Here is a 27,818-nt window from a genome sequence, read left to right on the forward strand (position 1 = left end):
CAGCTTGGGCTCAAGGTTGCCATTTGTTTGTCACATAGATATAAGTTTGTCAACTTTTTATTATTGCAATCGATTCATAATCGATTAAATTTAAAGACTGAATTTAAAATATTTTATATTTGAATCTTTTTATTTATAAAAAGTTTTATCGTCAAAATTTAGTACAGCTACATGAAAATTAAGTCAATAGATCTCGTAACCAGGCCATAAAATCCAAAAAAAAGCGGCTAAGTGCGAGTCGGACTCGTCCATGAAGGGTTCCGTATTAAATAAAAAAAAAAGCGGCCAAGTGCGAGTCGGACTCGCCCATGAAGGGTTCCGTATTTAGGCGATTTATGACGTATAAAAAAAAACTACTTACTAGATCTCGTTCAAACCAATTTTCGGTGGAAGTTTACATGTTTACATTACACATCATATATTTTTTTTAGTTTTATCATTCTCTTATTTTAGAAGTTACAGGGGGGGGGGGGGGCACACATTTTACCACTTTGGAAGTGTCTCTCGCGCAAACTATTCAGTTTAGAAAAAAATGATATTAGAAACCTCAATATCATTTTTGAAGACCTATCCATAGATACCCCACACGTATTGGTTTGATGAAAAAAATTTTTTTGAGTTTCAGTTCGAAGTATGGGGTACCCCCAAAATTTATTGTTTTTTTTCTATTTTTGTATGAGAATCTTAATGCGGTTCACAGAATACATCTACTTACCAAGTTTCAACAGTATAGTTCTTATAGTTTCGGAGAAAAGTGGCTGTGACATACGGACGGACAGACAGACGGACAGACGGACAGACAGACAGACAGACATGACGAATCTATAAGGGTTCCGTTTTATGCCATTTGGCTACGGAACCCTAAAAAACAACAATGTGACGGATAATTTTAATAATTTCTATCGTAGGCAACATTCACTTATGTCTGTCAGCTATTTGTCAAACAAAAACATCTCGATAACACGAAAAAAATAACTATTTACAATGATAAAATGGAGATATTATTGAGATTTGTGCCAACAAATCCATTAAGATTAACCGTTTCTAGAATTTTAGTTAACCAAGTAGCTCATTACACTAGGTAAGCCTTGTACCTTCTCATTTGTGTGCATCAAAAGATTACGTACATAACCTCTTAATTTAAATTTTTAGATTGGCGGAAGTCGGAAAACTCGAAGCTCCGAAGACTTCTGGCAAATATGACACCGGGCAGTTAATTCTACACAAGGTTTTCGGGTATAGGGGAGTGATTCTGTTCCCTTGGCTGGCGAGAGTGTATGATAGAGATGCATCTAATAAGAAGGAGAACCCTGAGACCTCGGGCCCCGGAGAAGCCTCCGGGGACACGCTCTCTAACGTAGGCAAGGAGGTCAAGGGCAGAACTCACACCTTTTACCAGGTGCTGATAGATACTAGGGATGCACCTTACATAGTAAGTGTTTATACAAATTTTATCTGTATTATTAAGCATGGCTTGTACTGGTTGCCGTTCTGTTCAATTAAGTCCCCATCCCCATATTGATATCATCAGCATCATACTTTGAAAAAGAAAAATCCCGACTCTTGTTATCATAATCAGAGCTCGGAAACAGGACTGGCTATAGTTCATACCACTTTAATTTACAGCTAGTACCATATAGTATTTTATGCCATAGAACTAATATGGAACTAATTTTAATATTTGCTTTTTCAAAGTAATCCCATTACTAGTTATATATAGCTTAATATTTGTGTTATATTTCTATTCTGAAATTTATTTATTTATTTTTCTGAAAAATTATCTGCTATTTATAGGTGTAAGTGTAATAGACATGTATATTGCTTTTCTTATATACATAAAATCAATCTATGGGTGTGTCTATGGGAGTACAATATATTGGTGTTTGGCTTAAATTATGATATTAAAATGTTAATTTTTGGCTCTGCAAACAACCTACGACATGAGACCCGAGTGGAAAAAAAAGGTACCAATCAAAAGTGGATTATTATAAATGTTTGAATAACAATTGTTAACCAAGGTGCTTATTGTTGTGTGATTATGCAGTTTAACTGTTTTTTTACTGATATATTTTTTAATGTTGTGATGCTTTGATATGTTTTTGATTGGGTTATTTTCAAGATGTAACTATTGGACTAAGTTCTAGTTATTGATTAATTGAATTGTATGACTTTCTAAGCAATAAGGATTGGAAATCGCATTTGTTTTTATGTTTGAAGATGTAGATTAGTTTTTCTTTTGCTTCAGCCATACTTACATCACATTCCGTAATTGAAAATTGTTGGTAGACAACCACACCTACCATTTATAGATAGATCTAATATTTCCTTATTGCCAATGACAACTGAGACATCTAACAATAATACTTTAGTTGAAAAATATAAACATTGCATTTTTGTAATTATGTAATTACTTATACAGTTTTGTAAATGATTATTTGGACAAGGTAAATTACATTAAATGTAATAATGAACTGATTAGTTTGAACTCCACTAAGAGTAGTATTATTCTACAGGTCAAAGATGATGATAAAGATGGTTTGACTTCATGATATGATGATGATACTGACTGTGTTTCTATACTTTCTATTTAAATGGGGTTTTTATCAGAAATTCTAGATCATAATTTGTTAACTATATACTATGATCCTTAAACAAGTCTGATATTTTATAATGATACTGATAGATTACAAAAAACTGATTTGAATTCTTAGTGTTCCCGATTACATAAATAAACTTTTTGTAGCGAGCCCAAACGGAGGCGGTGACGTTCCTAGGCAACCAGGAGTCGTCCCGCAGCCTATACGCCATCCCGGGGCTGGACTACGTGGCGCACGACGACATCATGCCCTACTCGTCCGTGGAGCGCGTGCCGCTGCAGCACGAGCTGTTCGACAAGTTCCTCATGCACAACCCCGACAAGGGTGAGTGGACACACCTGAGGGGGATCTTTCTCTTTTACTCCAATGAAGGTGAAATTAGAGTGACAGAGAAAGTTGCCCGCAATTTGCGAAGTTCGATTTTTGCGGTTATAGCCCTGAAACTTTTATATTATATGCATGTAAGTGGAAATCTTTAAGAAATTTACCATTTCTAGACCATGAGGGAGGCAGTACCCACAGGCCATCCTTCATCCTACGATTTTTGGGCTCCCTAGACTTGATAAGTACTAGACTGTACTATTGTTAGGGACAGGCATTTACATTAGTTCCTGGCAACCAAAAATCACTGTGAAAGTAATCGATCTTTAAACGCTGTTACGAACTATTAAATATATTAAAAACGGGTCACTAACGTATTTTAAGTCGAAAACGCTCGACACGTTTCACTCCGTACCATCGGGAGCTTGCGTTGACGGTGACGGACCGGCGCAGACTACGGGCCGTAGCCCTCTGCGCCCGATATTAAAGCGGTTACGATCTATTTCGGCTATTAGAGACATTAGGATATCACTTTTAATCGGTATGCAACATGGCATAAAGAAACGTCCATATAAAGAGCTGTTTATTTCCATTTTCTTGTACATCTGTACTTACTTAATATTGATTTTGCGCAGACCCACCCTTCATAGCGCAGGAGACGCTCCGCGCGTGGCAGAAGAAGAACCACCCCTGGCTCGAGCTCAGCGACGTCCACCGCGAGACGACAGAGGGCGTGCGCGTCACCGTCATACCGTTCTACATGGGCAGCCGCGAGAGCCAGAACTGCGCTGTCTACTGGGTAAGTAGTCACTGGCTCGTCAGCGGCGTCCACCGCGAGACGACAGAGGGCGTGCGCGTCACCGTCATACCGTTCTACATGGGCAGCCGCGAGAGCCAGAACTGCGCTGTCTACTGGGTAAGTAGTCACTGGCTCGTCAGCGACGTCCACCGCGAGACGACAGAGGGCGTGCGCGTCACCGTCATACCGTTCTACATGGGCAGCCGCGAGAGCCAGAACTGCGCTGTCTACTGGGTAAGTAGTCACTGGCTCGTCAGCGACGTCCACCGCGAGACGACAGAGGGCGTGCGCGTCACCGTCATACCGTTCTACATGGGCAGCCGCGAGAGCCAGAACTGCGCTGTCTACTGGGTAAGTAGTCACTGGCTCGTCAGCGACGTCCACCGCGAGACGACAGAGGGCGTGCGCGTCACCGTCATACCGTTCTACATGGGCAGCCGCGAGAGCCAGAACTGCGCTGTCTACTGGGTAAGTAGTCACTGTGTTAGTTCGGAAGAATTGTAGGCACCAAACAGCAGACAACCCGAGGCCCGAGCGCCACGGGGCGCACGATCTGAGCGTCCTCATGACCGAGGTATTACGCTTCCTTCAGTTCGAAATTGCACACAATACCGCTCATGCTAGGACTGTAGTATGGTTTATGCGCTCTTACACTCGGTCGTCGACCGCAGGTCTATGTTCTGTGGGTAACCTTCGGAGCTCTCGTGCTAACATGGCCGTTTTGTCGACAAAGCCGTGTAGTTTAACGAAATTGGCACCTTATTTTCTAAGATGCCTGTAGCGAAGATCTGCGCTGGTTAAGTGATAGATAGTTATTTATCCTCCATATGAAATAAGTTTCAGGCAGTCGCTTCCGTAAAAACTAGTGCCCACGCCAATTACTGGGATTAGTTGCCAAGCGGACCCAAGGCCGTGGCAAAATGCCGGGACAACGCGAGGAAGATGATGACTAATGGGCGGACGACGGATGCAATATACGTCAAAATCATGTTGTCTTATTTAAACCAATTTCGTATATCGTTTGACATGATTTTGACGTATATTACATCCGTCGTCCGCCCATAATTCATTTATTGCATTTATAATCATGTGTTACATAAGGTCTTACAAAGGGCATTTTACAGCTAGTGTTCACATGAACCCTGTTAGGGTACATAGCAATGTACTTAACTAAAACTTAATACTAAAGTAAATTTAAACTAATTTTTATATACTATTAATGATGACGAAATGATTTTTGAATAAAACATAAAAATCATTTATAAATCTTTGTTCAGTGGCGGTACTGCATCCGACTAGAGAACCTCGGCGCAGCGGCGGTACAACTGCGCGAGCGGCACTGGCGCATCTTCTCCCTCTCGGGCACGCTGGAGACCGTGCGGGGCCGCGGCGTGGTCGGCCAGGAGCCCGTGCTGGCCCGCCACTCGCCCGCCTTCCAGTACTCCAGCCACGTGAGCCTGCAGGCGCCCTCGGGACACATGTGGTATGTCATACCGCTAGAGAACCTCGGCGCAGCGGCGGTACAACTGCGCGAGCGGCACTGGCGCATCTTCTCCCTCTCGGGCACGCTGGAGACCGTGCGGGGCCGCGGCGTGGTCGGCCAGGAGCCCGTGCTGGCCCGCCACTCGCCCGCCTTCCAGTACTCCAGCCACGTGAGCCTGCAGGCGCCCTCGGGACACATGTGGTATGTCATACCGCTAGAGAACCTCGGCGCAGCGGCGGTACAACTGCGCGAGCGGCACTGGCGCATCTTCTCCCTCTCGGGCACGCTGGAGACCGTGCGGGGCCGCGGCGTGGTCGGCCAGGAGCCCGTGCTGGCCCGCCACTCGCCCGCCTTCCAGTACTCCAGCCACGTGAGCCTGCAGGCGCCCTCGGGACACATGTGGTATGTCATACCGCTAGAGAACCTCGGCGCAGCGGCGGTACAACTGCGCGAGCGGCACTGGCGCATCTTCTCCCTCTCGGGCACGCTGGAGACCGTGCGGGGCCGCGGCGTGGTCGGCCAGGAGCCCGTGCTGGCCCGCCACTCGCCCGCCTTCCAGTACTCCAGCCACGTGAGCCTGCAGGCGCCCTCGGGACACATGTGGTATGTTGGCGATACCCAGTGATCGGGGATTTCTATCAGGGATGTTGCGAACATCCGCATCCGCAACCGCGGAACTTCCGCATTATTTTCAACATCCGCATCCGCATAAAATCGATGCGGAGCTTATGCGGATGCGGATGTCGAACAAGTCGGTACAGAAACGTCTTAGCGGCGGCGTAAGTGCTAGGTAATTTTGTCTAGAATAGTCTAGATCCAGAAAAGTCGGTCAAGTTACTGTTTATTAAATATAACGCACTTATATTCTTGTACAAATACTAAAAGTTTCGTTTTTTTTTAAATAAAAATTACTAAAAATGTAATATTTGACGTTTTTTAAGTACCTAATCTTGACATCCGCATCCGCATCCGCGGATGTCAAAAAATCTGCATCCGCAACATCCCTGATTTCTATGCCACTTGGGGTGAATGACCTCAATCATTATGCTAGTATGGATATGCCGCGGGAATCCGGGATTCGTGTGCGATATAGGAGAGTGTTTTGGCATGTTACTGTTAATCAATTAATCATGCATTGAATATATCAATAAAACCACTAAGCTCGCATTACCTTATCAGTTTTGCATTGCCTTTCAACGACCGAGTCGAGACCCATGTTTTTTAGTCCTTTATTTTATAAACGAATTACCAACACCGAAATAGCGTTTACTTTTCGAACAGTTTTGTTCCTATCGCGGGCCAAGTGGCGTATCCATATTACCATTTCGACTTGATATCCCGCGGTGTGGCATAGAAATCCCCGATCACTGGCATACCGCATGACTTGCGCAGTTGCCTTTGCAGCTCGGTGTACTGTCAAGTGTAAAAACATGGGTACACTCATCATACTCAAAAATATGTTTTTGAGTAAGTTGTATTCACCCATATTTTTACAATAGGGAATATTACGCGAAAGTCTGCGTAGGGGGCGCCACTCCTACAATAAGTGACAATCTAAAGATCTACCGCAAACGAGAGAGTCGACATTTTGTTATCTAACCTCTCTGTCACTTTTGGGTATTCGAGCGATAAAGAGGCAGATAGCTGAGTTTCGATTTCGCGTTTCCCGGTAGGCCCTTTGTAAACAACCGCCTTGATGTATCAATGTCATATTTGATTGTCTGGGAAAATTGTCAAAAAACAGTTTAAGGTGTACCAAGTTTATACTGTAGTATGTATAAGTTACTCTATGGTATACTTAAGTCAATAGTGCTGCACTCGCGGCAAAACATTGCAGTAATACTCCCTATTGATTGTACAACGACCACTAAATATTGTTTTTTTTTCGTGCAGGGGAACGTTTCGTATGGAGCGCGAGGACGGCTACACGTTCGACTGCCGCATCCCGCCATTCTCCCTCGAGAGCAAACCCGACGATGCGCCCGCGCCGCCCGCGCCCTCCGCGTGACGTCACACGCCTATTTAGTTGGCGACGAGGAAACTCACGGGGCGGTCTTTAGTTGGCGACGAGGGAAGCAGAACTAAACGTTATTTAGTTTTATTAGCTATTATTGTTTTTTTATCAGACTAGTCGCGTTGAAATCAAACTAAAATAACGAATAATATTCACCATAGACCGTATAATTTGTTGATATTATTATTTTTGGTGACACTTGATATCTAGCAGTAATTAATGAAACTATAATTATGCTAATAACTTAAGTTTCTATGGGCAATTGAAATTGTAGTTTGAGATTAAGTTATACTTACAATAAATACTCTGTGATAGCATAAAATTTATTATCATTTGTCACAATGTAATATCTGAAAAGATCATACCAATTGTTTAGACTTCTGCTTCCTAAATCTCTATCTAAATAGGAACAGCAATAACATCGTAATTGTGATTGTATAATATCACCATTTTAGAATTGTGACTACTTGTAACTACTAAGCTGAAAAACGAACTTCAAAACACCTTTAAAATGCACCTAATAAAAATAAAACTAAACTAAAACTTGAAACACTATTCAGTTTAAGTTCTGTAAATTTTATAAAAATAATTTAAAACTGTAATGGCTCTAGTTCGAAGGACCACATTGTTCTATTCAAATCCTTGAACTTGTTAATATGTATTAAGGATTATAAGACGATATAGAAAAGCAATTGAAATAGAAAAGGATGTGTGTCATACATTAGCTAATATCTCTGCCTCTGTCCCACCGCCGACGACTAGAGAGTGACAATAAAATCTATGTTTTCTTTTAGAAAAAAGTTCCGTACAGAATTTTTCTTCCATATGTACGTTTTTTGTGCAAGAAAACTGCAAATAGCTATTCCCCGCTGGTGGAACCGGTGCCTCAATGATGGAGATTTTATATCAAGTTACCTCATGGGTCTTTCCGCGTAACTCGGACATGACAACGAAAAAATAAACTATTGAATTTAGAATGTGTTTGAATGTAGAATAATCAAATGAGGGTAGCAGAACAAATTTTATAACCTTAAGTCAATAATAAGTCAACGGTTGTCATAATTTCCGACATTGTAAGTGCTGCTTGCGGAATCAACTACGAACGTAAAATAAGTGATTATAAATATTACGACTTTAATTGATTTTTACGCAAAGAAGAGGTAAGTAACCTTTATTTATCTGTTGTCTATTAAATTATTCACGCGTTACTTTGATTACAATTATCATAAGTTGAAAGAAAAATATGTAAGAGGTGAATGAAAATTGCATGTCGTTGAGTAACGTGAGTAACGTAAAAAACAATATTTTTCATTTACTGTACTGAAGTTTTGGACAAACGAACTTATATTGAACTATGTGTATGATTGGGCTTAGATGGTGTCATTCTCGCGGTTTATTTCTCCGCATAAGTGTTATTTTATAGAAATACATGACTTGAGATACTTGTAACGTGAGTCACAGTGAATCGCGTTGTTGCAACTGTAAAGCGAGTAACTAAATATTTGAATGTATTTTGTAGCTACAATGCCTCTATCAGCGGCAGAAAGGGCAAAAAGAAGAAGACAGAAGCTGAAAGACGACGGAAAGTACGAAGAGTATAAGAAAAAACATAGGCTTGCCGCCAAAAAATCAGGCAAAAGAAGAAGTTGCTAGATAACATGACTCAAAAAAAGAAAAACCAATTTATAAAGGATGAAAGAGAAAAAAACAGAAAAAGAGTTGAAAAACATATAGATCAAAGAAAAAAGCTGAATAAGCAAGAGCCTTAGATAGTTCAATTGCATCCTCATCTTCGATGTTAATTAATCGCCAAGCTTTGGGTAGAGCTAAATAACGTATCAGAAAAGTTCTAATTCTAATAATAATAAGTAAAAAATATGCTATTTGTTTGCTAGAAATGATAAAAAATATCAAAATATTCTAGGTAGTCGCAAGTAACGTGATTCACGAAATCGCTGTAACGTGAGTTCGTAAGGTTTTATATTTTATTTAAATAAGGGTGTATCTTTGATTTTATTTGGTTAACTATTAAAGAAGCTTGCATATTTATGTCATTGTTTTGTTATTTTGTTAAAACTAATTCATTCAATAATCAAAGGGAAATCAATAAACACAAAAGGCGTAAAACTCCGTGTCCATTTCTTGTAACGTGAGTCATGGAGTTATTTTCCACTTTTCTCCAATTTTTATAATTTGATGGAGAAAAAGTACTTCGATAAATGATTCGCAGTAATGTACTCTGTGATATTATTATCAAGTTTTCGACGTAGAAAGCTCTTGATCTCAAATATACGACATGATTGTTAGGAATAGTGACTACAAAGTAACGTGAGTCACCGTGGATTTACCCTCATACATATAAGCGGATAATCTAATATCTAGTTTAACATTTCTATTTTGAATTTCGTTTCTCAGTGGTCCTTAACCTCAAAACCCGTTATTTTATGGACATCAGTTGATTCTAACTGTTATCGAATAGACGATATTAACATTCTAGCCATATATTTAGGAAAGGTAGTATGTCGCTGTCCGAAATAGTTGTATTTATATTATAATTTAATTATAGTATTTATGAACCTATACTGCATCGCCTTGTTTGTTCCACTTGAAATTCTTTAGTCATTTTTTTAAATAAATGGATAGATCTTTATTAAAATTACAGTATTGTGAACGTTTTATTATTATTCATATTGAATTGCCCTTGATATAGAAATAAAAGATCGCAAATATTTCTAAGAGGTTTTAATGACTCGGTAATTAACTAGTTAAATGGAAGTATACATTTTACATTGCACTAAACATTTTAAGCTGTACAGTACGCTCCTGCCAAAACAAATAAATTAATAGTAATAAAGTGCCTAAGGCCAAACCTACAGAATTGAGAAGACTGTATGTTACCTTCACATTTTTTGCGCCTTAGACAATTTCAATCATAACCCTCGCAGTCAACAAAGGCGAAAATAAGGTATTTTCAATTAGAACATAAACAAAATGCGGGTTAACTAACCGTATTTGTCGGGTTATTCCCACTAGTTACCACCAAGTTGTTACCAGTGGTAACTACTGGGATTTTTTTACCACTGGTAACTACTGGAAAAAAATAACGAGTTTGGTGGTAACTACAGGGAATTTTCATTCCCAGTAGTTACCACCAAAATTTTGTTAAGAGTTAAATACTAATAAAAACAGTATAAATAGTATAGTATAAATGTAGAGACTACTGGGAATAATTTTTCCCAGTAGTTACCAGTCAAGTGGTAAAACGTGGGAAAAAAATCCCAGTAGTTACCACTGGTAACAACTTGGTGGTAACTAGTGGGAATAACCCGTATTGTCCGCACCCCTCCAATGGTTGACACCTTCAACCTATTTTAAGGCACAACTTTTCTACAACAATAGGTGTCAATGACTGGTGCTTTAGGGTAGTTAACCTACAATGTCTTGTATTTTAGATCAACGACTGCGTGTACAGTCGCCATCACGCCATCAGATATATCGGAGCGGCCAAGGTGTTCACAATATCTGAACAAGCACTCTAAGGCCTTGACAATAGAGGCGTGCTCAGATATTTGTGAGCACCTTGGCCGCTCCGATATATCTGATGGTGACTGTACTTCCGTTGCATAGACACTTCGGCTATCGACTTACGAAATACAAAGGCACTTTTATTCTGATTCCTGACAGATTTCTTTGGCAAAAGAACTTTTGTATCTAAAATTATTTATATCACAATAATGCTGTTTTTTTTTCATATTAACGATAGCGGATGGTGTTTATTATTATTGTTGATTTAATTATTTTTGTGCCACATATGGTACAAAGTTAAAATAATCGCCTTGGAACATCGCACTAACCATCAAATAACAATATCCTACAATCCCAATTAAATATTATACAATTACATATTAAGAAAACCAAAACAAACATTATACAAAGGTATAATACTGAATCAACTTTAAGGAATTATTAATATATACAGCATAGGACAGGCCTACATTTCTTGGTTAGACTACAATTTCATAATTTCACTTACATTATTTACGAAAGAAAAATTTGTTGTTGCCATAATACATAATTATTTCGTGATTGTTCCAAATTTGGAACATTCGGTCTAGACTAGGCTATTATCTCGCTAGCTCTGATTATACACTATGATCCAAAAAGCAATGCACCATCAAAAAATATTTTTGTTCTTTATTAAGCACATTGGGCATAACTGCAACTAGTGTTTCTTTTCTAAGATCACATATTTGACAGTTATGAATTCACCCTTATGGATATGATGCTAAGATCTACCGTTTAACTGATAGCCTTAAATTAAAGTCATATATATAAGGGTCAATTTGTAACTGTCAAATATGTGATCTTAGGTTGCGGCGACTATAAGTTATTACTTATAGTCGCCGCAACCTGTATGACAGGTGATAAGAGCGAACATTACGAGGCAATGCACCCTAAAAAAACTTTTTCACCTCAGCAGCTCGAACAAGGGTACTTTGCTACTTAAAAACAGTGAGCAAAATTCGATTCCGCTCACTGTTTTTAAGTAGCAAAGTACCCTTGTTCGAGATGCTGAGGTGAAAAATTTAATTGTTGGCATATCTTAAGAAAACATGAGTGAATAGAGGTAAGTGATGAAGAAGGAATACATTTTTCGGGTTCTCTAATATGTTCTCACTGTTGAGGTGAAAAGTTTTGTGAACTACACGAGATCAAAGTTATTTACATCTCGTGCGCTTTTGAGTCCCTTACTACGCTCAAGATTCTAAATTAGATATTATAGAATCTTTCGCTTGCACGGGACTCAAAATAAGCACTCGAAGAAATATCAAATTTTGATCTCTTGTTGTACAAATAACTATTTGTCCCACAAAGAAGGTCATAACCAAAACTTTATCTAGCTAGCTGTATAATGAGTGCCGCACACATCTCGAAGAACTCCATAGTGTGGTGTAGCTGTATGACAGGTGATAAGAGCGAACATTATGAGGCAGTGCATCCTAAAAAAAACTTTTTGTCCCACAGGTCATAACCGAAACTTTATCTAGCTAGCTGTATAATGAGTGCCGCACACATCTCGAAGAACTCCATAGTGTGGTGTCCCTGGGGCTGCAGGTTCTGGAGGCTCGCAGAAGGCGGTGCCATCGGCGGTGGGGGCGCCATGGGGGACGCCAAGTCGTCCTCGGAGTCTTCCTTCTCCCCGGAGAGGGACTTGAAGTCGAGGAGGTAGGACTTGTAGTCCACTTGGTACAGCTGGAGCGACATCTTGACATGTTTGGTTGTCATTTTGTTTAGTGTGCGGACCCTGGGAATAATGAACATTGATTGCACAGATTGTTCCCGAGTCTTGGGTGTTTTCTATGTATTTGTATCTTCGATCAACACTGAAGGGATGCGGCATTCGCACTATTTCCCCTCTGCCTAGGTACAAGATCAACTGATCTAGCGCGGGTAATAAAACTAGTTGCGCTCAGATTTTTAACTAGACCGAGTCCAGACGCGCGAGTGAACACAGCAGCAGAAAAAATGCCTAATTGCTCGGTTTTTTGGTGTAAAAAGAGGTCGGGGACATCAAATTTACAAAAAGAAGGTGTAACATTTGACATGTAATATTTTTTTACACGTCATACGTTTAATTACATTTAAACACAATTATTATATTTTAGTCTCATGTAATTGCTGGATTTATCGATTTTGCTCGCCCAGTACAAATTGCGGATCGGTCGAGCGACAAATCCAACTTCTCATCTCTCAGAAAACAATAAAATTCTTTGACGAAAATGTGTTAGTGTGCGTGTTGTGACACTTGTGATTCGTCCGTACACAAAAACAGATCGAGGTGTGCAAGATTTGTCTGTGTAGGGTGTCATTTTCTATGTATTTGTGTCGTCATTACAGATTGGATTTTGTATGTAAGTGTGTGAGAAGTGCGACTGTGTGCACGTTCCCCCCCGCGAAAAATGGCAGAATGATTTGAATGTCAAGATATCGCTTGGGCCTATCCCTTCCGACCTGTCGGAAGCCCGTGTTGATCGAAGATTTGTATATTATATATATCGTTGTCTGAGTACCCACAACACAAGCCTTCTTGAGCTTACAGTGGGACTTAGTCAATCTGTGTAAGAATGTCCTATAATACTGATTTAAACTTTCACGATTTTTACATACATTAAGTCCCGTTGTACAATTTAATAATGTCCTATAATATTTATTTATTTATTGATGCAGAGTGGATTTTTTACAAGCTTTTATTTAACTTGCAATGTACCTATGTATGTGTGTTTGTACGGGTCAAATCTTCCAAGTTAAATTTGACCCACTTCCCGATTTCCAATGAAGCTGAAAATTTGCATGCATATGTAAGTCTGGTGACAATGCAATATTATGGTAACATCGAGCTGATTTGATGATGGAGACAGGAAGTGACCATAGGAACTCTGTGATAAAACAAGGCAACCAAATTGTGTTTGGGGTTTTTAGAATTGTCTCGATGCGTATTAGTTGCCTGTGGATAGAAAAGTGCCAAAAACTTATTAAATGTCGGGTTTGCTCTAAGAACGTACGCCCAAGTGCCTCAGGTCCACGACACATCCTGGATACGGACTAACCTGACGTGGTAGGGGTTGATGACCTTCCACTCGTAGTCGAGCGCCTTCATGGCGCGGAACACCTCAAGCATGATGTCGTTGGGCTTGCTCTGAGAACGGATGCCCAAGTGCCATTTAGCTCTGTAAACGTAAAAAAGGAATAAATCCGGAGTAAGATAATGTTAGGCTGGTCTTTTGCTTTCATCTATTTCGTGGGCTGGCCGTAAGTTAAAGTTAAGCGCTAATAGGCGTGCATAGAAGCCGTAACTTGCACCATCGACGCTGACGCCGATCGTGGTAAAAACGAGACCTTATTACTCTAAGACTCCGCTGTCCATATAGACAGATATCTGTCTGTCACCAGACTGAATCTCATGAACCGTGATAGCTAGACAGTTGACATTTTCACAGATGATGTATTTCTGTTGCCGCTATAACAACAAATACTAAAAATAGAATATAATAAATATTTAAGTGGGGCTCCCATACAATAAACTGAGGTGAAGACCGGTATCGGAGAGAGGGTGGTTATGAGTGATACACACAACGGTTGGACATCAATTGTATTTTGTAATAAAATGTGCGTGCTTATATTGGAAAGCATTTCCTTTGTTCTTTACACGAGGTCTAAAGTACAAGGTTGAAGGAAATGTAGCATTATTTTTATGTTTGCAATATCGAATTACATGGTATCATATTACACTCGGAAATGAACAATTAATTTATTAAATCGATTCGCGGTGGGTGGTCTCAGCTATGTGTGAGTCACTATATGCTACAAAACGTTAATTTTTTACTGCCGCTACTGGCAAGGTACAAGACTACTCCGAACAGTGCGAGCTCGCAACGTTGCACCATATACCCCACGTACCTCTTGACGGGCGTGCCGCGGGCCTTGTCCTGCAGCGGCTGCACCGGCGAGGTCTTGTCTCGCAGCGGAGCGATCCTCTCCGGGTGCGGGCGCCCGCTCTCTGTCACCGCTACTGGCGGGGTACAAGACTACTCCGCACAGTGCGAGCTCGCAACGTTGCACCATATACCCCACGTACCTCTTGACGGGCGTGCCGCGGGCCTTGTCCTGCAGCGGCTGCACCGGCGAGGTCTTGTCTCGCAGCGGAGCGATCCTCTCCGGGTGCGGGCGCCCGCTCTCTGTCACCGCTACTGGCGAGGTACAAGACTACTCCGCACAGTGCGAGCTCGCAACGTTGCACCATATACCCCACGTACCTCTCGACGGGCGTGCCGCGGGCCTTGTCCTGCAGCGGCTGCACCGGCGAGGTCTTGTCTCGCAGCGGAGCGATCCTCTCCGGGTGCGGGCGCCCGCTCTCTGTCACCGCTACTGGCGAGGTACAAGACTACTCCGCACAGTGCGAGCTCGCAACGTTGCACCATATACCCCACGTACCTCTTGACGGGCGTGCCGCGGGCCTTGTCCTGCAGCGGCTGCACCGGCGAGGTCTTGTCTCGCAGCGGAGCGATCCTCTCCGGGTGCGGGCGCCCGCTCTCTGTCACCGCTACTGGCGAGGTACAAGACTACTCCGCACAGTGCGAGCTCGCAACGTTGCACCATATACCCCACGTACCTCTTAACGGGCGTGCCGCGGGCCTTGTCCTGCAGCGGCTGCACCGGCGAGGTCTTGTCTCGCAGCGGAGCGATCCTCTCCGGGTGCGGGCGCCCGCTCTCTGTCACCGCTACTGGCGAGGTACAAGACTACTCCGCACAGTGCGAGCTCGCAACGTTGCACCATATACCCCACGTACCTCTTGACGGGCGTGCCGCGGGCCTTGTCCTGCAGCGGCTGCACCGGCGAGGTCTTGTCTCGCAGCGGAGCGATCCTCTCCGGGTGCGGGCGCCCGCTCTCTGTCACCGCTACTGGCGAGGTACAAGACTACTCCGCACAGTGCGAGCTCGCAACGTTGCACCATATACCCCACGTACCTCTTGACGGGCGTGCCGCGGGCCTTGTCCTGCAGCGGCTGCACCGGCGAGGTCTTGTCTCGCAGCAGAGCGATCCTCTCCGGGTGCGGGCGCCCGCTCTCTGTCACCGCTACTGGCGAGGTACAAGACTACTCCGCACAGTGCGAGCTCGCAACGTTGCACCATATACCCCACGTACCTCTTGACGGGCGTGCCGCGGGCCTTGTCCTGCAGCGGCTGCACCGGCGAGGTCTTGTCTCGCAGCGGAGCGATCCTCTCCGGGTGCGGGCGCCCGCTCTCTGTCACCGCTACTGGCGAGGTACAAGACTACTCCGCACAGTGCGAGCTCGCAACGTTGCACCATATACCCCACGTACCTCTTGACGGGCGTGCCGCGGGCCTTGTCCTGCAGCGGCTGCACCGGCGAGGTCTTGTCTCGCAGCGGAGCGATCCTCTCCGGGTGCGGGCGCCCGCTCTCTGTCACCGCAACTGGCGAGGTACAAGACTACTCCGCACAGTGCGAGCTCGCAACGTTGCACCATATACCCCACGTACCTCTTGACGGGCGTGCCGCGGGCCTTGTCCTGCAGCGGCTGCACCGGCGAGGTCTTGTCTCGCAGCGGAGCGATCCTCTCCGGGTGCGGGCGCCCGCTCTCTGTCACCGCTACTGGCGAGGTACAAGACTACTCCGCACAGTGCGAGCTCGCAACGTTGCACCATATACCCCACGTACCTCTTGACGGGCGTGCCGCGGGCCTTGTCCTGCAGCGGCTGCACCGGCGAGGTCTTGTCTCGCAGCGGAGCGATCCTCTCCGGGTGCGGGCGCCCGCTCTCTGTCACCGCTACTGGCGAGGTACAAGACTACTCCGCACAGTGCGAGCTCGCAACGTTGCACCATATACCCCACGTACCTCTTGACGGGCGTGCCGCGGGCCTTGTCCTGCAGCGGCTGCACCGGCGAGGTCTTGTCTCGCAGCGGAGCGATCCTCTCCGGGTGCGGGCGCCCGCTCTCTGTCACCGCTACTGGCGAGGTACAAGACTACTCCGCACAGTGCGAGCTCGCAACGTTGCACCATATACCCCACGTACCTCTTGACGGGCGTGCCGCGAGCCTTGTCCTGCAGCGGCTGCACCGGCGAGGTCTTGTCTCGCAGCGGAGCGATCCTCTCCGGGTGCGGGCGCCCGCTCTCTGTCACCGCTACTGGCGAGGTACAAGACTACTCCGCACAGTGCGAGCTCGCAACGTTGCACCATATACCCCACGTACCTCTTGACGGGCGTGCCGCGGGCCTTGTCCTGCAGCGGCTGCACCGGCGAGGTCTTGTCTCGCAGCGGAGCGATCCTCTCCGGGTGCGGGCGCCCGCTCTCTGTCACCGCTACTGGCGAGGTACAAGACTACTCCGCACAGTGCGAGCTCGCAACGTTGCACCATATACCCCACGTACCTCTTGACGGGCGTGCCGCGGGCCTTGTCCTGCAGCGGCTGCACCGGCGAGGTCTTGTCTCGCAGCGGAGCGATCCTCTCCGGGTGCGGGCGCCCGCTCTCTGTCACCGCTACTGGCGAGGTACAAGACTACTCCGCACAGTGCGAGCTCGCAACGTTGCACCATATACCCCACGTACCTCTTGACGGGCGTGCCGCGGGCCTTGTCCTGCAGCGGCTGCACCGGCGAGGTCTTGTCTCGCAGCGGAGCGATCCTCTCCGGGTGCGGGCGCCCGCTCTCTGTCACCGCTACTGGCGAGGTACAAGACTACTCCGCACAGTGCGAGCTCGCAACGTTGCACCATATACCCCACGTACCTCTTGACGGGCGTGCCGCGGGCCTTGTCCTGCAGCGGCTGCACCGGCGAGGTCTTGTCTCGCAGCGGAGCGATCCTCTCCGGGTGCGGGCGCCCGCTCTCTGTCACCGCTACTGGCGAGGTACAAGACTACTCCGCACAGTGCGAGCTCGCAACGTTGCACCATATACCCCACGTACCTCTTGACGGGCGTGCCGCGGGCCTTGTCCTGCAGCGGCTGCACCGGCGAGGTCTTGTCTCGCAGCGGAGCGATCCTCTCCGGGTGCGGGCGCCCGCTCTCTGTCACCGCTACTGGCGAGGTACAAGACTACTCCGCACAGTGCGAGCTCGCAACGTTGCACCATATACCCCACGTACCTCTTGACGGGCGTGCCGCGGGCCTTGTCCTGCAGCGGCTGCACCGGCGAGGTCTTGTCTCGCAGCGGAGCGATCCTCTCCGGGTGCGGGCGCCCGCTCTCTGTCACCGCTACTGGCGAGGTACAAGACTACTCCGCACAGTGCGAGCTCGCAACGTTGCACCATATACCCCACGTACCTCTTGACGGGCGTGCCGCGGGCCTTGTCCTGCAGCGGCTGCACCGGCGAGGTCTTGTCTCGCAGCGGAGCGATCCTCTCCGGGTGCGGGCGCCCGCTCTCTGTCACCGCTACTGGCGAGGTACAAGACTACTCCGCACAGTGCGAGCTCGCAACGTTGCACCATATACCCCACGTACCTCTTGACGGGCGTGCCGCGGGCCTTGTCCTGCAGCGGCTGCACCGGCGAGGTCTTGTCTCGCAGCGGAGCGATCCTCTCCGGGTGCGGGCGCCCGCTCTCTGTCACCGCTACTGGCGAGGTACAAGACTACTCCGCACAGTGCGAGCTCGCAACGTTGCACCATATACCCCACGTACCTCTTGACGGGCGTGCCGCGGGCCTTGTCCTGCAGCGGCTGCACCGGCGAGGTCTTGTCTCGCAGCGGAGCGATCCTCTCCGGGTGCGGGCGCCCGCTCTCTGTCACCGCTACTGGCGAGGTACAAGACTACTCCGCACAGTGCGAGCTCGCAACGTTGCACCATATACCCCACGTACCTCTTGACGGGCGTGCCGCGGGCCTTGTCCTGCAGCGGCTGCACCGGCGAGGTCTTGTCTCGCAGCGGAGCGATCCTCTCCGGGTGCGGGCGCCCGCTCTCTGTCACCGCAACTGGCGAGGTACAAGACTACTCCGCACAGTGCGAGCTCGCAACGTTGCACCATATACCCCACGTACCTCTTGACGGGCGTGCCGCGGGCCTTGTCCTGCAGCGGCTGCACCGGCGAGGTCTTGTCTCGCAGCGGAGCGATCCTCTCCGGGTGCGGGCGCCCGCTCTCTGTCACCGCTACTGGCGAGGTACAAGACTACTCCGCACAGTGCGAGCTCGCAACGTTGCACCATATACCCCACGTACCTCTTGACGGGCGTGCCGCGGGCCTTGTCCTGCAGCGGCTGCACCGGCGAGGTCTTGTCTCGCAGCGGAGCGATCCTCTCCGGGTGCGGGCGCCCGCTCTCTGTCACCGCTACTGGCGAGGTACAAGACTACTCCGCACAGTGCGAGCTCGCAACGTTGCACCATATACCCCACGTACCTCTTGACGGGCGTGCCGCGGGCCTTGTCCTGCAGCGGCTGCACCGGCGAGGTCTTGTCTCGCAGCGGAGCGATCCTCTCCGGGTGCGGGCGCCCGCTCTCTGTCACCGCTACTGGCGAGGTACAAGACTACTCCGCACAGTGCGAGCTCGCAACGTTGCACCATATACCCCACGTACCTCTTGACGGGCGTGCCGCGGGCCTTGTCCTGCAGCGGCTGCACCGGCGAGGTCTTGTCTCGCAGCGGAGCGATCCTCTCCGGGTGCGGGCGCCCGCTCTCTGTCACCGCTACTGGCGAGGTACAAGACTACTCCGCACAGTGCGAGCTCGCAACGTTGCACCATATACCCCACGTACCTCTTGACGGGCGTGCCGCGGGCCTTGTCCTGCAGCGGCTGCACCGGCGAGGTCTTGTCTCGCAGCGGAGCGATCCTCTCCGGGTGCGGGCGCCCGCTCTCTGTCACCGCTACTGGCGAGGTACAAGACTACTCCGCACAGTGCGAGCTCGCAACGTTGCACCATATACCCCACGTACCTCTTGACGGGCGTGCCGCGGGCCTTGTCCTGCAGCGGCTGCACCGGCGAGGTCTTGTCTCGCAGCGGAGCGATCCTCTCCGGGTGCGGGCGCCCGCTCTCCGTCACCGCTACTGGCGGCGAGTTGTCTGCAGACATATAGTGAATGTTTAGCGTTTCTCAAGGGTTATTCGTCATTGTTGTTTAGGCAAATATAATAGGGTATTTTTCTATATTTAAAATAAATTATTTCATTTATTTGACACCATGCATGAAATAAAGCACCAGATAATTATTAAAAAACAGATAGTTATTTCTAAAAACAAGTTCTATTTAATAAATCGGATAGAAAGATAAAAAGTAGGTGTTCGGTGCAATGCACCTTTAACACGTTTTAAGCCTCGTGCGGCGCGTGCGCGCCCTGTCAGCAGAAGACGCGTTGACCAATAATTTGCATTAACTTAAGTTCAGTGTACTTTTCGGATCCATCGCGGCCGGGTGCATTCGATCACTATAACATTTCATAACATAACTTTTAACAATCATATAACTATTAACATTTTAACATTAATAAACATGTTCTCTACTTTTCTCTCGACTTTTAACATTCATCGCGAACCCGCACCCGCACAGTAGGTGAGTTGACGGTGACGTCACGATGTAATGTTTCATATAAATTCCATATTAACAAATCGTTTTGACAGTTCTAAAAAAGAAACTGATTTGACTAGTAGGAAAATACCCTATTATAATAAAACTAGCTTTTGCCCGCGACTTTGTCTGCGTGGAACTAGTAATTTAGGTAGCTATTTATTTTATCCAATCTGCTTTTTGTTGATTCCCCATACAAACTTCCACCCTCCTTTTCACCCCCTTAAAAGGCGATTTCTGGCATAAAAACTACCCTTGTCCTTCCCCGGGACTCAAACTATCTCTACCAAATTTCTACTAAATCGTGCACCAGCACCAGCGCGCAGGCGGTGCTACACCCACTACACCGCGCGGGCGGGACTATTCCTATCGACAAAGTTTGTTATGCAGTTGTTGTTAATTTCCCATTAAAAATGCCACCCCCTTAAGGGATGATTTCTGGGATAAAAACTATCCTATGTCCTTCCTCGGGAATCAAACAATTTCTATAACAAATTTCATCTAAATCGGTTCAGCGGTTTAAGCGTGAAGAGAAACAAGACAGACTTCCTTTTATAATATTAGTATTAATTAAGGTAAAAGGAATCGTTGAGAATGTTGAGATTCTTATATACAGGGTGCTTCCTGTAACAGGAGCAATAAATTAAACTGTATAGCATGTGTGTGTGTGTGTGTGTGTGTAGAGGGCAGAACAGCAGCCTCCTTTTAAAAGCTTGAAGTGTCAATATCAAGTTATTCATTCCGAATTACGCCACACCGTGCAGTATCCAATGCGCGCAGCGACATAGACGCATTGATGATCAATTAATTTAACTAATTGCGAAATTAGCGCGGCTCGGCCGCAGCTAGCGAAGTGACGCGATGAGTGCCACCGGACAGAGTGCACCCATTGTGAACGAGCTCCTCGCCTTTCTGCAACAGAAGCTGCTGCTGGAAGGAGTGATGGATACGGTTTCTGCTGTCCAGATCTGTTCGTCGAGTTTTTCCGTCGAAGATATCTGTGCAGCAAAGAAGGTGCTGCACGAGGCCCTCGGGAGCGCCGGCACGTATGTACCTCACCGGAGAGGAGATGAAACCGGGAAGAAGACCCTAGAGGACATCATCAGAGTTCTAAGGGAGAATGAAGACCGGATTCCGGAGTTTGCGACGACGGGTGCCTCCAGCCTGCCGTCCTATATTCCGGATCATGTCGACGTTAGCTGCTTGTTGAAGGAAATCGTGGCCCTAAAAACAAGTCTAGCGGGTGTCATTTCGAAGTTTGATGCGGCCCAGGTCACTATAACCGAGTTACGCAACGAAGTCATCAGATTGCGAAACATTGCCCTTACTCGGTCGGCGGCGTCGAATTTCAAGTGCGATGACCGGCAAGCCACGAGCGCCGAGTCGGTCAGTTTGCGAGTTGCTGACACTGTAAAATGTGTCGCCTCAACTGCCCCCCGCCTCCTCCAAATCATCATTTCGTCATCGTGTTTACGCGGATGTCGTCGCCGGTCCGAAAGTCGCATCGAACCGGGTTAGTGTACCTATAAAGGGTACTGAAGAGCGAGCGGCTCCCAAGGAGAAGCTCCCTGTTGCCATTGTGGATGAGGAGGATTTCACACTGGTATCAAGAAAGAAGGCGCGCACGGCGCCTCGTAAGACTCAATGTGGTACCGCCGAACCGGCTAATTCTGGCTTGCGGGTTGCTACACCGAGTAAGGCGCTGTACGTATCGCGCTTGCATTACACCGCCACGGCTGCTGAAGTGGTGGAGTATGTGCACCAGAAGACCGGTTACACGCTGAGGGTATTCCCGCTTCGATCGTGCCACTACGTGCACTTCAACTCTTTTGTGGTGCGCGTGCCGCGACCGCTGCAGGGGACCATCGAGTGCGCCGACTTCTGGAAGGGTGTCGTGTTTCGGAGGTTCCGGGGCAAACTGCCGAATCCGACACAGGAGCAGCCGATGCAACGGAGCCACGCCGTTTTATCGACTAAATAACTAGTGTTTAGTTTTAAGTTTATAAAATACATATGTTAGTCTGTAAGGTATTTGTAATATGGGCCTTGTTGCATGAATTAAATTTCTAAATAAAAAAAATATACTCACTGGCAACATAGAAGTCCTTGATCTCGGCTTTGGCAGCCTCGTCAGCAATCCTCTTGTTGTCTATGACGAGGTGGTAGGCGATGGCGAGCTGGTCGTGGGGGTCGCCGCTCAGGAGCGCGTTGTGGACTGCGTGCTCTTATAATAATGATACTCACTGGCAACATAGAAGTCCTTGATCTCGGCTTTGGCAGCCTCGTCAGCAATCCTCTTGTTGTCTATGACGAGGTGGTAGGCGATGGCGAGCTGGTCGTGGGGGTCGCCGCTCAGGAGCGCGTTGTGGACTGCGTGCTCTTATAATAATGATACTCACTGGCAACATAGAAGTCCTTGATCTCGGCTTTGGCAGCCTCGTCAGCAATCCTCTTGTTGTCTATGACGAGGTGGTAGGCGATGGCGAGCTGGTCGTGGGGGTCGCCGCTCAGGAGCGCGTTGTGGACTGCGTGCTCTTATAATAATGATACTCACTGGCAACATAGAAGTCCTTGATCTCAGCTTTGGCAGCCTCGTCAGCAATCCTCTTGTTGTCTATGACGAGGTGGTAGGCGATGGCGAGCTGGTCGTGGGGGTCGCCGCTCAGGAGCGCGTTGTGGACTGCGTGCTCTTATAATAATGATACTCACTGGCAACATAGAAGTCCTTGATCTCAGCTTTGGCAGCCTCGTCAGCAATCCTCTTGTTGTCTATGACGAGGTGGTAGGCGATGGCGAGCTGGTCGTGGGGGTCGCCGCTCAGGAGCGCGTTGTGGACTGCGTGCTCTTATAATAATGATACTCACTGGCAACATAGAAGTCCTTGATCTCAGCTTTGGCAGCCTCGTCAGCAATCCTCTTGTTGTCTATGACGAGGTGGTAGGCGATGGCGAGCTGGTCGTGGGGGTCGCCGCTCAGGAGCGCGTTGTGGACTGCGTGCTCTTATAATAATGATACTCACTGGCAACATAGAAGTCCTTGATCTCAGCTTTGGCAGCCTCGTCAGCAATTCTCTTGTTGTCTATGACGAGGTGGTAGGCGATGGCGAGTTGGTCGTGGGGGTCGCCGCTCAGGAGCGCGTTGTGTACTTCGTGCTCTTTCACGCCGAACTTGTCGCACACTTCGCTTATGGCTTCTGTGTCGATTACGCTGCTGTCCTATGGAGAGAAACTGGGGTTTAGAAATTGTATATACATGGTTCTAAGATAGAACAGATTGACTACTAGAGTTATTTAAGTATACCTACTCCGGAATGGGACGTATTCCGGAAGGTAGTGACTTTCGGATGACACATATTTTTGTAGGTATTTATACTCTAGAATATATTTCAGACTCTAAAATGTAGTCCCTGGCACACACGACAAAAAAGTGCGATTTATGGCAAATGATGATGATGGAATTTCCTTTTGCAGAGTTGCTCCTTTTGACTCACAGATTGATTTAGGAAGGGGAGCTAACCGAATTTTTGATGCAAAATTTTGACTTCAAGGGGGGTGCCCCCTGAAATTTGTAAAAAATTTACTACAATTTGTAACAAACTTATTGCAGGTGCTTGCATAAATTTATGATTGTATGGGACAAATCACCCAAACCTTTTCATCCCGACCGTACAAAAAATCAAGGTGGCTCCTTCCTAAAATGATCTAGGGCTTCTAAGGACTCATTATGCTAAAAGGTATCTCATCATCATCAAACGCCGTAATTCTAATAGCTGTAACATACATCGTTGTATACTATTCGGTGAGCTTGTGGTCGAAAGTAGGTCTACATTTTATTTTTTTTCTTTACATTTTTTTGAAATAAATATTCCATGTGTATACTTTTTATAACGAGGAATTGTAGGGCTATTTCATGAAATTTTTATTTTTTGTGTATATATTAAAATAAGGAAAATTTTGGCATTTATTCCGAAAAAAAAAACCTAATTTTTATCTTTCATTTTTTTTCAAATTATTTATATGAAACCATATAAATTAAATATCAGAAATGAATTGAGCATCCTTGAGTTACACGAAAATGATACCAAACTTGACCAAATAGCAAAACTTTATTTTTTACAAATTTCGGGGGGCACCCCCCCTGAAGTCAAAATTTTGCATCAAAAATTCGATTGGCTCCCCTTCCTAAATCAATCTGTGAGTCAAAAGGAAATTCCATCATCATCATTTGCCGTATATTTAAGTCTGCACCAGGGACTAATTGCAGTCAAATTGCCCCAACTTGTTCAACGATTGGTTCATTTATTTGGAGAAAAATATTGGTATTTGGGATATACAGTGCTTAGTTCAAGCAATTTGGTACCTACTACATTCATCGCATCTACCAACGCAGATGATACAGTTTGAGCAATTTTAAACCTTAATCTAATAGAATACTGCCTATTTTAGTGTAACTCACCTGTTCAACCGGCGACGGGAACAGATACCCGGGCAGGTCCTTCTGGAACCACTCGTGTTTCTTCACATCCTCGATGCTGGCCCTCTTCATGGGGTCCACTTGCAGCATGGTGCACAGCAGGCTGACCACGCTCTTGTTCAGGTATTCCGGGATGGGAAATATTCCGGACTTGATTTTCCGGAAGAGGGTTGGGACATGCTCGTCGTCGAAGGGCAGGGTGCCGCACAGAAGGGCGTAGAGTATGACGCCGCAGGACCATACGTCCACTTCTGGGCCGGCGTAGAGCTTGCCAGATATTACCTGTAAGATTAAAACTAGTGTGAGACTTAGTGTAAGGCCTGAGTGGACGCTCGAGTTGGACGGGGCGTGTGGCGTGCATGTTAAACAAATGCAAGCGTATAGGAGCGGCCTTAGTGGACGCTGCTCAAATCACTTGTGAGCCCGACGCCACGCTGCACGCCCCGCCGAACGCTCCGCTTCGAGCGTCCACTCAGGCCTTACACTTAAACATATTATCCCTATGAACGCCACGCTTACCGTGCGCGGCGCGTCATGTGAATCTCAACCTTGTCGGAATGCACGAAGGTCGATATTGGCAAATATTGGACTGTAGCTGCGCGCGTCAGTTGAAGTCTTTGGCGGTCAAAGGGTTAAAAAATTGTATCAGGTCAATCACGCAATCTAGGTCTAATTTCGGTCAACATGTATTGTTTCAATCGGTTACTATTACTACTATGAGTAACAAGAAACATCTCGAGCGAAATTCAATCTTGTTTGTATATATTTTTATGGCTAGAACAGCCGATTGCAGATTTAAAATAAATAAAAAAATATATTTTTAGGAACTAAAACTATAACAAAACAGGTACATGCCTCAGGGGCCGCATAGTTGGGTGAGCCACAGGAAGTCCTCAGAAACTCTCCATCCATCATCATATTAGACAGACCGAAGTCCGCAATTTTGACGTGCATGTTGTGGTCAAGCAGCAGGTTCTCCGGCTTGAGGTCCCGGTGCACGATCATGTGCCTGTGGCAGTAGTCCACACCGGAGATTATCTGTTGGAAGAATCTGCAAAGAAAATTTTGGGAATTGTAACTTCTAGTCTTCTAATATGTGCTTATTTACATATGTGGCTTCAATAGGGCTAAGATGGTCAGCTCTTTATCATTTGAAACCATGCCTGTCACATTCTAACAAATATGTAAGTGCGAAAGTGACGCATGGCATGACAGGTGATAAAAATGGGACCATGATACCGCAGCCGATCTTTTGACCCCAGATCATAATTTTGTGCAGATGATTTTTTACAAAAAACATTTTTTAAGATTGAGCACCCTCCTTGAGGCTATTGGCCACATTAGTTGTCCTATTATGCTCTTTTATTTCACTTTATTTCATTCATTCATGAGCACGTACCTGCGAGCTTCATGCTCCTGCAGCTTGCCGCGTTTTACTATGTAGTCAAACAACTCCCCGCCCGACACATACTCCATTATCATAAATATGTCTGTTGGAGTGGAGATCACCTGGAACAAATTAATACAAGTCTACAGTCGGGAATTTAGTCAAGTGGTATAATATAAATCTAGATACAGAAGGTACATAATATACAGTGTGGAAAGATAAGTCGGGCCCTGGAGGGAAACTACCTTAAATCCTTAAGCTGGCTCATTTTACTTAATGGAGACATTCCTTTATTTTTAAAAAGAAACAAAACTGCATTCAAAGTATTTTTCTTTTTTTCTTCAATTTGGCTTGTCTAAAAAAATCTTGAGTACTAAATATTACATTTTATGGATATTTTGTACGACAGACGAGTTTAAGACCTAATGTTTCTTGGAGAAATGTTATCATTAACATTAACTGTATCAACTAGTAGTATAAAATTGTGAGTTTTTATTTTTTGGAATTTTTAGTCGGTTCGAGTCCCGGGCGAGGCAAGCGAGTTTTAGAAGATCTTTGAATGCAGTTTTGTTTCTATTTAAAAATAAAGGAACGTCTCCTTTAAGTAAAATGAGCCAGCTTAAGGATTTAAGGTAGTTTCCCTCCAGGGCCCGACTTATCTTTCCACACTGTATAAACAAGATTGTCAATGTCAACAAAGACATCTTATTTCAGTAAAATATCTTGCATGCTATTAAAAGGTCAGGGTCATGACCCTACTACATTAACATGTTGAACTCCACACCGTAATTTTGCATACAAAAATCGATCTTCAGTGTGCTACCAATGTCTCAATCTGGCAACCAAAGGCTTAATGGTCTTTAGGTAGACCAATCAAAATGCAATATTGTTTGTCTTTTGGTCACACTAAGACCTACATGATTATCTTCACCAAAACGAACACATACCTGATACAATTTGATGATATGAGGATGCCGGAACAACTTAAGATTTTGTATCTCACGACGGATTTTCCCAACAACATCGAGCGACTTGATCTTCTGTCGGTTCAGGATCTTGACGGCCACCTTATGCTTGGTGAGTTGGTGTTCGCCGATCTTCACTTTCCCGAAGGTGCCGACCCCGAGCGTGGCGCCCAGGGTGTAGTGCCCGATCTTCACGATCGGCTGCACCCCGCTCGCCACTGGCTTATCAGGCTTCTCCATTTTAACACAAACTGTTACGTGACAGTAACCTTACATCGATCCACTTTGATTTGCTAGTTAGATTAGATCACGTTACTTAGAGCCATTAACACGAAAATCTACTTTTGAAATTGAACGTAATTACATTACTCACAAAAATAACCAGGAACACGAGATAGATGAATAATTTTTGACAGTATTCACACTTCACAGATGTCAACAAATAAGTGTGTCAAGTTGAAACGGGATTTAAAAAGATGGTTCTGCATAATATGATTATTTCAATTATGTGATCCAGTGCTGTAAGGCGGTAACATGAAATATTCAGTCAACAATATCTAGTACAAGTAACTCAAAATGATAAAAGGTTCAAAAGGATATGAAGTTATGAACGTATATTAAGCAATATCTATATTATTTAGATCGAAATAGTGTTTTTATAATACTTTTAGGATCCCTAAAAAGTCATTTTGATACAGTTGCCATATA

General features: G+C 45.8%; 2 protein-coding genes across 2 annotated transcripts; one reads left to right on the top strand and one right to left on the bottom strand.

Moving 5' to 3' along the window:
- Positions 1-910: 910 nt before the first annotated feature.
- On the top strand, positions 911-7,304 carry LOC134656851 (polymerase delta-interacting protein 2). The gene is made up of 6 exons (XM_063512376.1): positions 911-1,081; positions 1,153-1,432; positions 2,744-2,921; positions 3,554-3,717; positions 4,995-5,200; positions 7,094-7,304. The coding sequence occupies exons 1-6, from the start codon at positions 993-995 to the stop codon at positions 7,206-7,208; spliced, it is 1,032 nt and encodes a 343-aa protein (XP_063368446.1). The 5' UTR covers positions 911-992; the 3' UTR covers positions 7,209-7,304.
- Positions 7,305-12,224: 4,920 nt separating this feature from the next.
- On the bottom strand, positions 12,225-27,485 carry LOC134657001 (5'-AMP-activated protein kinase catalytic subunit alpha-2). The gene is made up of 8 exons (XM_063512567.1): positions 27,093-27,485; positions 26,158-26,267; positions 25,614-25,809; positions 24,741-25,040; positions 23,305-23,500; positions 19,657-19,783; positions 13,823-13,942; positions 12,225-12,519 (listed from the first exon to the last, which is right to left on the bottom strand). Exons 1-8 carry the CDS (start codon positions 27,348-27,350, stop codon positions 12,255-12,257), a joined length of 1,572 nt encoding a protein of 523 aa, XP_063368637.1. The 5' UTR covers positions 27,351-27,485; the 3' UTR covers positions 12,225-12,254.
- Between the last annotated feature and the right edge of the window lie 333 nt (positions 27,486-27,818).

Source organism: Cydia amplana, chromosome 19, assembly GCF_948474715.1.
Source record: "Cydia amplana chromosome 19, ilCydAmpl1.1, whole genome shotgun sequence".
NCBI classification, from domain to species: domain Eukaryota; kingdom Metazoa; phylum Arthropoda; class Insecta; order Lepidoptera; family Tortricidae; genus Cydia; species Cydia amplana.